Source organism: Aulostomus chinensis, chromosome 10, assembly GCF_037954235.1.
Source record: "Aulostomus chinensis isolate RoL2024-O1b breed Wild chromosome 10, RoL_Achi_v1.0, whole genome shotgun sequence".
In the NCBI taxonomy this organism is placed as follows: Eukaryota; Metazoa; Chordata; class Actinopteri; order Syngnathiformes; family Aulostomidae; genus Aulostomus; species Aulostomus chinensis.
This window is the reverse complement of record NC_141329.1, coordinates 6,838,993-6,851,272: the sequence shown is the minus strand read 5'-3', so window position 1 is coordinate 6,851,272 and position 12,280 is coordinate 6,838,993. Positions and strand designations below refer to the sequence as shown.

Sequence of the window (12,280 nt, the reverse complement as noted above, 5' to 3'; positions counted from 1 at the left end):
TTGTTGCTTAAATTGGACTACAATCCATTTGGTGCATCATGCTATATCCTGTTTATCTGAAAACCCCAGAATGTTGTATAGAAACAACACACAGGATCTGCATTACGGGCAAGTTGTTCGCTCCTGTGTAAACCAGCAAAGCATCATAATGGATGAGTCGCTTTTACTGCAGTAGGGTAGAACCTGTGTGTACATGTGGCTTACAACAGGATATTGAGAGAATGACGTGACCTGCATATTATCTGGCTACACTGTCAGTCGCACTAGATCACTGCTCTGCCTGCTCTGATTCGTCTGTTGATGTAACCAAACACTTGAACCTCCACTTACAGATTTACAGTTCTAGTAAAAGAAGCCCGCTGTGCCAATACAACCAAGGAACTACAGTGAAATGCCAAACACTGGGCTCTTTGTACGTAACCCTGAGAAAAGTCCCGCTGCCGTCTTGCAGCTTGACTTCAGCAGTACTTTGAGAACTTTAAAATATTTATCAGGTAGTTTTCCATTATGGTTGAGTGACTGTAAAAGAGGATGCGACCCAGGCACAGTAGATCAGTGTTGACTTGGTGCTGGAAAGTCCAATAAGATAATGCATGAAGAATCATTCAGCTTTCCCATCCGTGAATGGTGAGATTGTCTCGTTTAAATTCAGCAGATTGATGAGAGGATGTGATACGCAGCATCAGCTGTGTGAAGGGATAGTATATCACCTTAACGCTGTGTGCATGTATGTATGTGGCTTCACATGTCCGACAGATTTATGTATGTGTGTGGAAGCATGGAATCCACATGCATCCAGGCGCATTTATTTTGGTTGGTTTCAATTTGCAGTCCTGTTAAACTCATTTTACATGAAAGTGTATATGCATGGCAGGGACTGATTTACAAATTATTTTGAAAGTACACACACACACAGAAACATATATTTCAAGAAAGACTTGACTTTGCTGAATAATTTATGTCTTCTACTCATTTATAAATCTTTATTTCTGTTGTATTAAATATTATATGAGTCAGTGTTTTTTAACCATCGTACCAAAACAATAATACAAATCTATTTTGACTATCGATCAATTATTTATCACAACAAATTCACTCATAATTTAATTGTAGAAAATGATGAAAAATCTCTTCAGAAGTCACCAATGCTGGATACAGAAGATTTGGATGATGCTGGACGACGCACTCGAACGTTTGCAAAGTGCAATCTTTGACAGTTTTGCTGTTGTTTGCTGCCAGTTTCTATTTGTGTTAAGCTAAATATGCGTAGCTGGCTCTTCCTGCATTCTGGAGTTAAAAAGAGGCAATGCAAGAGGGAAACATGTCTGAGAATTGAAGAGAGCCATTTGTGAGTACTTGAAATCAAAATACACCTTGTGTTAAATATCACTTTAACGCAAAGCTGTTATCATAGATAATGACTAAGTTCCCCACCAAACAAGAAACAGTGTCGTGAACAATCTCACTCTGGTTGTGTGACTTCATCCAGTGTGAAAAAAAATGCTCACTGGTGGTTGTGTGATGATGTTACACAGCTCTCACGGATAATTCTTTCACCCCAGTGGTGTATTTGGAGTTAGATAACACACCAGAAAACATCAGCCCAACAGTGAAATCAGCTTGCTGCCGAGGCTTGTCCTGTCACCCGGTTGATCTGCAGACTAGTCCAGACAATTGAAGTCAGAAACTGTTCAAAATCAGAACAAAAACGCACTGGTGTAAAAAACAAAACAAAAAAAGACAAAAAAACAGAAGGTAATGGGATGATATGTAGCATGGCTATTGAATCCAGAACTGTGATGGCACTCATCTTCCATCCATTTTCTATTCTGCTTATCCACTGAGGGTCGCAGGGGGTGGAGCCTATCCTATCTGACTTTGGGCGAGAGGCAGGGTTCACCCTAGATGCCTCACCGGTCCGTCGCAGGGCCATCAGGAGCAATTAGGGGTTCAGTATCTTACTCAAGCATACTTCAACATGGTCACGGGGGAAGGGAGGACCAAACCAGCGACCATTTGGCTGCTAGACGCCCACACTACCTCTGAGCCATGCTGCCCCTGGCACGCGTCTTCACTTTATAAAACGCATGAAAAGTACAGGAGCTGTCTATGGTGCTGAACATGCCTTTTCAAATTAGAGGCTGCAGTGCATGCAGAACAGCAGGAAATGGACCTCTCCCATCGTCTATATTAAATTATTCACATATGTTTGTGTGGGGCACTTTTCTCCTTAAAGGAAGAGTGAAATTATATCACATTTCCTGACTTTATAGAGTCTTTTTATACATTTTAAGGGTGATGAGTCGAATAAAGCCAGTTAGCGGTTTGAAGACTGAGGTGGCCATTAGGAGATGAAATAACGACCCCTCACATGAATATATGCTTGTTTATACTGCACATTCTTCTTCCTTATTCCTGCATCACACTACACGCTAATGTAGCTCTGATGTGTACAGTCACAGATAATCCCTATAACATGCAATTATGTACTCAAAGCTTGTTCTTGTCTTACAAGACAAAAGCTGATGAAGCAGCTGACTCAAGGATGGTTTCAGGAATTGACAATAAAGTCAACTTCCTTCCAGGCGAGTCTCACGGCTCAACATCCATCTTGGTAACACCTACGCGCAGTTATTTCAGGCAAGCAAGACCAAGCTCCTGTCTAAATGGACTGGAAAAGAGCCGTAACTGCGATGTCAACCCCCACCAGGACGTATAAAACACATTTAAAGAATCACTAGAAAAACCTGCTGTTAAAAAATGTAAAGCCTCAAAAATTCTGGTGTCTGCCTCAAAATACGATTCAAACCACTTTTTTTCCACCAGTGGTTCCACTTCTACGAAGCACGTACAATATTTCCATTTGGAGTGAGATATAAGGGTGTGCGTGAGTGTGAACTGCAATTGCATTGAGGCGCATTCACGATTGTCACTGCACATCAAATTGAATTAATCCATTTTTGACCTCCAGAATCTCTTAAGGAGCAGGTGAGGATCAAATCTTGGGTGAACAGCATTTTACCAAAGCTCACAACGAATTCTGCATTCCCTCTTAACCAACTGGGAAGGCTGAGCTTTAATTTGTGTTTTCTAACTTAGCAATACAATAAAAAATTAACTCGTCCCTTCAAAAATACCACACACCCAACCACTCCAGTCCAGGATTCTACATCACTGGAAGTAGAGCACCATTAAACAAAGAGAGGACAGCTAAACTTATTAGCATCATCACTAGAAGCACACCTGCGCGATGTGGCTGCAGACTGGACTGCTGGAGCTCCTCCTTTCAGAAGGGTGGGAATGAGCAACAGCTGTTTCATAGCTCATCCATCCTTCCTGTGGTTTCTACACAGTGTTACAGTAATCTGGAGCTCTCAGCGCCTGGCTGATGTCCTCAATCAGGCGATGTGTGAGGTAACACACTGTGTTACGGAGGGTATACTCTGGTTGGAGATTCAGCATGGAGCTAAGAGATATGATTACACCTCAGAGAGAGAGAGAGAGAGAGAGAGAGAGAGAGAGATTTTCCTCCATTCTTTCTGTTTAGCAATGAGTTACTTCATTCCCTCACTCCCAAGAGCCTCTCTGTCTCCAGGCTGTCTCTGGTGTAGTCAGGACCAACCCTGTGACTAAACATCATAGGTGCTGTTGGCCTGAAAACCACTTTTAAATAAGCAGTAAGTGCATTATTTTAATCACTTGCGTGTATATCAATTATTTGCATATTCATTATGCAAGTAAATCTGCTTATACAGAGCCACTTAAGGGTTCTTGACAGGAAAACTGGAGATTTTATTTTTTCATCTCCATCTCCATCACACTGACACGCCTCAGGTTCTCACTTTCAGCACTGCAAGGTGAACAGTACCAACATAATCCCTGCGGAGCCTTTATTGATCCTGACTCACCACACAGAGAAGAGCAAACTCAGCATCTTAAATCAATGCAGGACCCCTTTTAAAACACTGCCCGGTGATTGTTTAGAGGGGTGTTAATAAAGAACCATTCATCTTAAACAAAAAGTAAATAAAATGATCCCTTTTAGAAGTTCTGTGTGTGTGTGTGTGTGTGTGTGTGTGTGTGTGTGTTTGTGTGTGTGTGATTCAGCTGATGAATGTCCATATTGATTCATAGCAAGAGTAAGCCTGTTCATATTTGTTTTCTGAATGAGAAATTCTACCCTGAAAGGGTTTTGTCCAGTATTCATTGTGCTGCTAGAGTACAGTACATACTCACCAACCCACCTCACACACACACACACACACACAGCTCTCTAGTTCAGCAGAGGAAGGTGGAGGCTAGTAAGTCAGTAAGTGCTCCCTCTCTCTCTCCAGTCATGAATAATGGAGCGCCAGCAGCCTGATGGAGAGACGGTGTGGTTGAGAATGGACATTTTGATCAAATTAAAACAGTTTATTTGCTTTGACGAAGACGGTTCCTCATACTACATATTTTTCTTACACTTATTTAATTCCTCTGTCACAAAACATACATTCCCCAGCTCTTGATTGATATCGCTCTCTTTAACATAGTCTTTCATAATTCTTGGACAATGCTTGTTGCAATAATAAATGCAGTGTGTGTTGAGTGTAAGAAGAAAGAAGCTTTTAGTCGTTCCCCCAGCTGGTTAGTTCAAACCACTTTGGCAGGGTGTGAGGTGGTGCATCACGGCCTTGAGGGTCCGCTGGCAGGGCTTTTAGATTCAGTCCTGTTAAACGACAATCTTCATTAAAATTGCAGACCACTCAATGCAGTCAGATGATCAAGTCTGTTAGACACATGAAGGCACCACTCTCTCTCTCTCTCTCTCTCTCTCTCTCTCTCTCTCTCTCTCTCTCTCTTTGAAACTAACCCGGGGAATTTACAGTAGGTTCATCCACACCCCTCTCCCCTCTCCTCCGTCCAGCTTCTATTGCTCCCCATTTTATAAACTGTACTTATCCTCACTGCCTCTATTGCTCGTCATGACAACACCTAAATCTGCTAGAGGACTCAGGAATCATCGTTGAGTAGACGTCTGTCACATGGGATTAACGCTGAAACTGTCAGCTGAAAAGCACTCAGACAGCCCATACCTCTGCAGAACTTTTGACCCCTAGCATCTTCATGCTCAAGCCCCAATTAAAGCTGCAAGTGTCATTAAGAGGCTTGGAGTGTGCGGCTGTTGAACAAACATTACAAATCATCAAACATACAACAAAGTGATAAAAACCCTACATACCTTTAATAATCTGATGATCGGATGAACAGACGATCAGGCTCTTTATAACTTTACACAGCCCCTTATTTAGATGTGAAAAAACATTCAACCAAAACACGTATTTACTGCTAAAACAAATGGAGGAAATCATAATGATCATTTCAAACGCTGCGTGTTTAGCATCTAAGTACAAGTGATGTGAATGCTGACAGGTTTTCATTCTGCACCAGATGAATTATTTCAACGCATGGGGCAGGAAGGTCTGTATCAAATTTCGTGACAATCTTTCCAGCAAAGAGACTTCACACTCCAAACGGGAAGCGTGTGGAGGCCCCACAGGAAACCTCAGAAAATCATTAAAAAAAAAACACACTCTGCTTATTTACACAGAACCATCCCCTTCTCCAATTATGTCTCTGCGTAGCTTTAAAGGCGTAACATTGATGTCATATTCTCGCCTTTAAAAGGAAAGACTGTACAAAGGGGCTGGAGATCCAGTAAAATCAGTGGGATTAATAATTTCTAACAAAATACAAATTACAATTTATGTTTAATTAGAGTCATCACTAAAAAAAAAAAATGCAGGTGCATATCACATTTTTGTTCAGTGTTTCTGAAGCTCTTCATGCTAACCTCCTCTATGGCTGATTTATGCCCCTCCCCCTACACGCTTGTATCATCCGCAACATGAGAGTGTAAACGTTCCACATCACAAGGAGGACTATTTCTTACTCTCAAATGGGTGATTTTTTCATTGTGGGACACTGAACAGCTTCATAGAAATGGCAACAACACTCAGGTGCTCTCCTACTATTGCTGCAGTATTAGATTGCTAATAAGAAGGCATTTACTTTCACACACACATACACACATGCTCACACACACTCACACACACATACACACAGTCATCTATTCAGTGCAGCATTTGTGACTCCATATTTCACAGGCAAATCTGCCAAGCGTGCAATAACGCTCCTGCAGTTTGGGCCTTCCCATTATTGAGATAGGCTAGTCTTGGCAGTAAAAACCTATTACCCCTGCCTCTCTAATCCCCGTAATTGGCTGCACGTCTTCCGTGTTTTCCAGCCACAAGCTTTCACCAGCGGAGCATCTGTCAAAGATGCGTGGCAGCAGCCAACTGGACGTGTGTTTCTTGGTGGTCGTGCTGCTTGAAGTGACGGCAGATGAGGATGGATGTAACTTATTGGCGGTGCTGTTGTTCTCAATGCACCATCTGCCAGTGAGGAAAGCTGCTGACTCTAAATGCAGCCTCGACAGATTGCACTTAATTAGAGTTGATTTTAGTTGTTAACAGGATTCAAATAAGGATAATTTTTGTGCCTGTTCGAGGGTGATCGTTGCAGTTAGCTCTCGCTTCCAAACGAGAAGCTTCTGTACGAAAGATGGCGCTCATACATCATGTGACACTTAATGTAATAGAATCAATACCGTGCGCAGTTTATTGCTGCTCCTCCAAAATATTTTGGTCAGATGTATCTGTCAATATTAAGATGCTTGAGCAAATGACTGAAGTGCCTGACTAGATGGACCTTATTTGATCTATCAATGACAATTACAGAACAAGTTGATGAATGGAGGAAACATCGACTGGGGGAAATGTCACACTCATAAATCAAGAGCAACTACCTGTGTTCTCAAAATTCTTTTCTACTGGAGAACCTTTAAGTACGCAAAAAGATTTCTCTAGTCTTGTCAAACTGCTTATAAGCATGGTGCTGCAGTGGTCAGCACTGTCGCCTCACAACAATGAAGTTCCGGATTCGAGTTCTGGCTCGAGCACTGGATCTTTCTGTGTGGAGTCTCCATGTTCTCCCTGTTCCTGTGTGGGTTCTCTCTGGTACTCCAGCTTCCTCCCACAGTCCAAAGACATCAAGAGGGGATGAGGCTGATTGATACTCTAAATTGACCGTAGGTGTGGCTGTGAGTGTGAATGTTGTCTGTCTCTATGTGTTGGCCTGTGATGGACTGGTGACCTGTCCAGGGTGAACCCCGCCTCTCACCTGAACTGCTGGGATAGGCTCCAGCCCCCCTGCGACCCTTAACAGGACAAATGGTAGAAAATGGATGGATGGATGGCTTGTAAGATTTGTCTTTTTCTGTCTTTTTTTCCCCACACAATGTAGCTAATGAGCATCCAAGTGACAGTAGGAACCTCCAATGACAGGAGGGAACCATAATTCCCACATTGTGATAGCTAATAATTGAAATTATTAAATGATTAAGTGACGATGATGTCACCGCTATAGAGGTATCATATGATGTGTGAAGTGTTCAAGTCATTTTGAGGGTAGATGGAGGAAACTAAAACCTAACTCACGAATCTGAATTGATTGATTTTTGGGAACCTTGGACCAACAGTACTACCTGATGTGGCAAAGGTCCAGATTGTCAGAGCACATCAGGAGAGAGGAAGCATTCACTTGGACAGTTTCAGTATGCACTTGTTAGTTTTGATCTGGACAAAGGTCAGAGTGACATATTAAATCTCTGTAACTCCCCTCAGACACCAACTGTCTTTTTGCAGGGCTGTGAAAGTGGATTTTGGGACCAGAGTAAATAAAACATTAACCCAAAATGGACTACAATGAGAGGTTGTAACTGTGAGTGTCATCTTTCACGTTACGCAGCGATGAGTGGCTCAACAGCTTAAACTTTCTCCTGTGTTTCTTTCCTCCCAGCTTATTCTAGTGTTCATGGTGGAACTGGTGTGTCTCCATAATACGTTAAACACCTTTTAAAGATTCAAAACAATGACTTGAACAACAGACACTGAAAACATATTCCTAAATTAACATCTAACAAAAACTGGAGGAAATCTTTGTATTCTTGTGTCTCACTTTGACTCAATAAATCTACGTTGTAACACAGTTGAGTTCCACTCTAAATTCAGTGGAATTGGCGATCAACAATTTTGTATGTTCAGCTGCCTCGTATGGAGTAAAACACAAGGCCTTGAGGCAATTCCATGAAAAATACAATAATTCCGATTATTTAAGTTTTATCTTGATCAGTTGTGAGACGAAAGGATGGTTCAAGGTTGGATTCAGATGAACATTTAGAAAAACTACTGATCATTTAACAACAGTACAGATTCTTTGCTGAGCTGCATGTTGATCCATGGAGATGAACCCTGGTAACTGTGGCACACATTCATACTCTGTGGGAGCTGTATTTTTTTTTCTATTTCAACTTTCCTGAAGTGTCAATTTCACAGGAGTGAGCCATTTTGCACTCCATTATGTGGTATGAACCGCATTACTTTGGATTGATTTGTCCACATCAGTGTTGTAAACCTCTGTTTTCCTGCTCTTACCCCCTCACTTGAACTGACATCGCTGCGGTATCTGATTCACTCCCTCTCTAACTCAGTGATAGGAACTACTTTATAGCCATTTGCTGTTTCTCTCACACTCATCTGCCCTTGTAGCGAATGATGTTTTGATCTCCTTTGCGAGGCCCCTATCTCCTTTCCATACCCGCAGGAAAGGAGGGAGGATGTTGATTGCTTCCACACAGCTGTCTAACTGCTGCAATCTGCCCTCTGCAGAGAAACTAAATTGACTTCTCTCGCCTTCTATCGAGTTAGTGGCCAGCTCTCGTTTCTCCCTCCTTCACTTTCATTCCTTCTGCTCTCTTTCTCTCTCTCTCTGTCTCTCTCTCTCTCTCTCTCACACACACACACACACACAGAGCAGGCCATTAGCAAGTGGCTGACTTCTGAATGTCAGTGGGTTCGTGATGAAGGCTCAAGGAAGTACAGGCTGTCTAGTGAATACTGCCTGATATCTCCTTTGGTGTGTCGTGCCCACAGGAGTGACATTACACATCTAATGGCTTCACTGCATTGCCTTTGCCTTGTTTCTTTGTAGATTCCAGCGCTGGCTCCTGCACACTGTCAGAAGTAAAGCGCACAGAAAAACAACAACAAAAACAATAACCCACGCAAATGATTGTGCCAAGAAGAACTGAGCTGCCGTCAGCCGACTAGAGTCAAAATCCTGACACACGAGAATTGCTACTGATGGTGTTCAAGACTTCTGGTCAGATATTTACACGTGATGCTAAACTTCTAGAAACTACTGTAGTTACAGAGGATTCTCTCCGGTCAGTGAAATGTGCAACATTCAAATTTATCATTAATTATTAATTTATATTCTTTTAATTATAAAATGTGTACTGCAAATGTATATCAGTTCCAAATTTCAGTTATCATCTTCCTTGATTGACAGTCAGTATCTGCCCTAAAGCAAACCCATCAGTCGACCTCTGCTTCATTTACACATTTCGGACACATTTTAGCTTGATGACGAAATTGCAGCTTTTGCCACTTGGATACTGTTCTTGTCCATAGTACAATTTCAATATTATTTTAATTACTTGTGCAGCCCTGATTTTGGATAGGACATTCTTGCTATCAGTGTTTCGTTCTAAAAATATTGTAAGAATATTACGTGCAATGTTCTAGTAATATTTTCCATGTTGCAGTTAAAACGTTTTGTCTTGGTAGGATAGATCATTATTTCAAGTGACTTAACATCCCCAAAAATATCTTTTCAATATTTGATTGAAGCCTTTGCTTTGACAACATCAGAACTAATAAGGTGTTGGCCCCTTCTCTGCATCACCCACTGTGTTTGCCAAACGTATCATACGATAGTTCAGCTGAGCGTGTGGCTCCAGAGGTGAGAATGGTTTGGAATCCCAAACCTCCAACAGCAGAGTCAGTTTACATCCATGACGTCATGCAGGCTTTACCTCAAAAATTGAGTATCGATCACAAAAGTGCCCATTATGAAATCCACACTGCAGGTGACCCTTGACCTTTTGGATATTGAGAGTCATAAATTCCTCATTTCTTGCTATTAGGTATTGGTAGATATATTGTCATAATTGTTGTGAAAGGTCTAAAGTTATGGTGAAAACTCACCTCACTCACAGTCACAGTTCTTCCTTGATTCCAACATTATGGCTCTGCCACATCAACAATTTTCAACTTTTCCTACTTCCTTTCACTAGGGATGCTCGATTGAATTAAACACAATCATTTCCATCCATCCATCCATTTTCTTCCACTTATCCTGTTAAGGGTCACGGGGGGGCTGGAGCCTGTCCCAGCAGTTCAGGCGTGAGGCGGGGTTCACCCTGGACAGGTCGCCAGGCCATGGCAGGGCCAACACATATAGACAGACAACCATTCAGACTCACAGCCACACCTACGGTCAATTTAGAGTATCAATCAGCCTCGTCCCCTCTTGATGTCTTTGGACTGTGGGAGGAAGCTGGAGTACCAGAGAGAACCCACACAGGAACAGGGAGAACATGGAGACTCCACACAGGAAGATCCTGTGCTCGAGCCGAGACTCGAACCTGGAACCTTCTTGCTGTGAGGCGACAGTGCTAACCACTGCACCAATAGATAATTGTCTATATAAACATATATTAAAATTCTTGTTATTTTTTAAGTATTATTATTATAGATTGTGATTTTGTGAAGTTTTCAAACTCAAATTTCCAAATTCCTGCAATGACAGTGAAATTAAGCTACTTATTATGTTTCATTCAGCTTGTCAGAACCTCAACTGAGGCTTGGAGCAGAGTATTTGCATAATGGGGATACAGACAAAATGAAGTTATAAGCCATGCTGTATGTTCTGGGACAAAGACCTGAAAAGTTTTCATGAACAGAGCAGAAAGTGAACAGTCAGTAGTGGTCCTGAGGTGTGGCTTTACACTGCATGCATGTTTTTATATATATCTATATCTATCTATCTATCTATCTATCTATCTATCTATCTATCTATCTATCTATCTATCTATCTATATATATATATATATATATATATATATATATATATATATATATATATATATATATGTGTGTATATATATATATATAAAAAATAAGGTCGAGCTGGCAGGTTCATATTTCCACACTCTCACACTCAAGTCTTTCTCATCCAAGTCTGGATGTTAAATGACAAACTTAATACAAATATTTCTTCAGTAAATATTCCTATTTCTCAGTGTCTCTTCTCAATTTCACAACTACTGCTCTACTTTAGAACCAAAAGTCTCATGTTATGGAGTCTAACTGCAGCTCACCATGATGGAGTAGACCAGGGCCACGATGCTGACGGGCCAGACGGGGCAGAAGCAGGACATGATGACGAGGATGAGGTAATCCTTGGGCTTGGGGCTCTCCCGCACGGTGGCGGTCCCGATAGAAGAGCGGCTCAGACTTGCCTTGGATGGAGAGAGAGGGGCGGCAGTGGCCAGCTGCCCTGCGGAACCCGACCTAACAGCGACACCGTGGCCGTTCTGGTCGGCCTCCAGACCCTTGTCACTGTCCATGTTGACAGTGAAGGAGGTGGACATCTTCATGCCATTACCTCCGGGCTCGGTGGTCACGGCCAGCAGCTTCTCCGTCTCCAGGAAGTCCGCTGGTGGTGGTCCTACTCCACCCTCACCCAGGTTGGACTTAAGGAAGTCGGTGTCCGTGTTGATGGCCATGTTCACCTCTCACTTATATCAAATATATATCAGAAATTGTTTGTTTTAACGTGTTATTATTGATGACAGGTCAGAGGACCCCGGCACTCCATCATCAGAAGTTGTATAAGTTTGGAGGGGATCAAGATCAATGTGGGAGAAATCAGCTGTTGATGGATGGAAATGATTTAAGGAGAGGTGCGCTTTCAAATCTCAATATAACTCCTAAAGTACCAACAAAATAAAATAGAAAAAATACTATATTAAAGAGAGCAATGTGGATCCTGTCGACATTCTTCCTCTTGAATCACTTTTCTTCCTTTACGTCCGCTGTTTGCTTCATTAACAGGCTCAGGTCAGAAATCTCTCTGGTCCATCCCAGGAGGCGCAGATCAGTCTGAGAGCTCCAGTCCCGCCTCGATCCAGCTTCAGTACCTCCAACTCTGTCTGCTCACGGAAAAGTAACACAAAAGCTTTTCCATTCGTTTGCAAGCGAAGAGGGATAATGATGGAGCGTTTCTCTGAAACAAGACCTAAGCTGAGCCACTTTCTCCTCCTCCGCCTCCAGGA

At 42.1% G+C, this 12,280-nt stretch overlaps 1 protein-coding gene across 1 annotated transcript in view; it reads right to left on the bottom strand.

Annotated features, from left to right (window-relative positions):
- The window catches only part of trarg1a (trafficking regulator of GLUT4 (SLC2A4) 1a), a 16,156-nt gene extending 3,876 nt beyond the window's left edge, over positions 1-12,280 (bottom strand). The window contains exon 1 of the mRNA XM_086215800.1: positions 11,324-12,280. Coding sequence (XP_086071926.1) covers positions 11,324-11,731 — 408 coding nt within the window. The 5' untranslated portion in view covers positions 11,732-12,280. The remainder of the gene's footprint in view (positions 1-11,323) is intronic.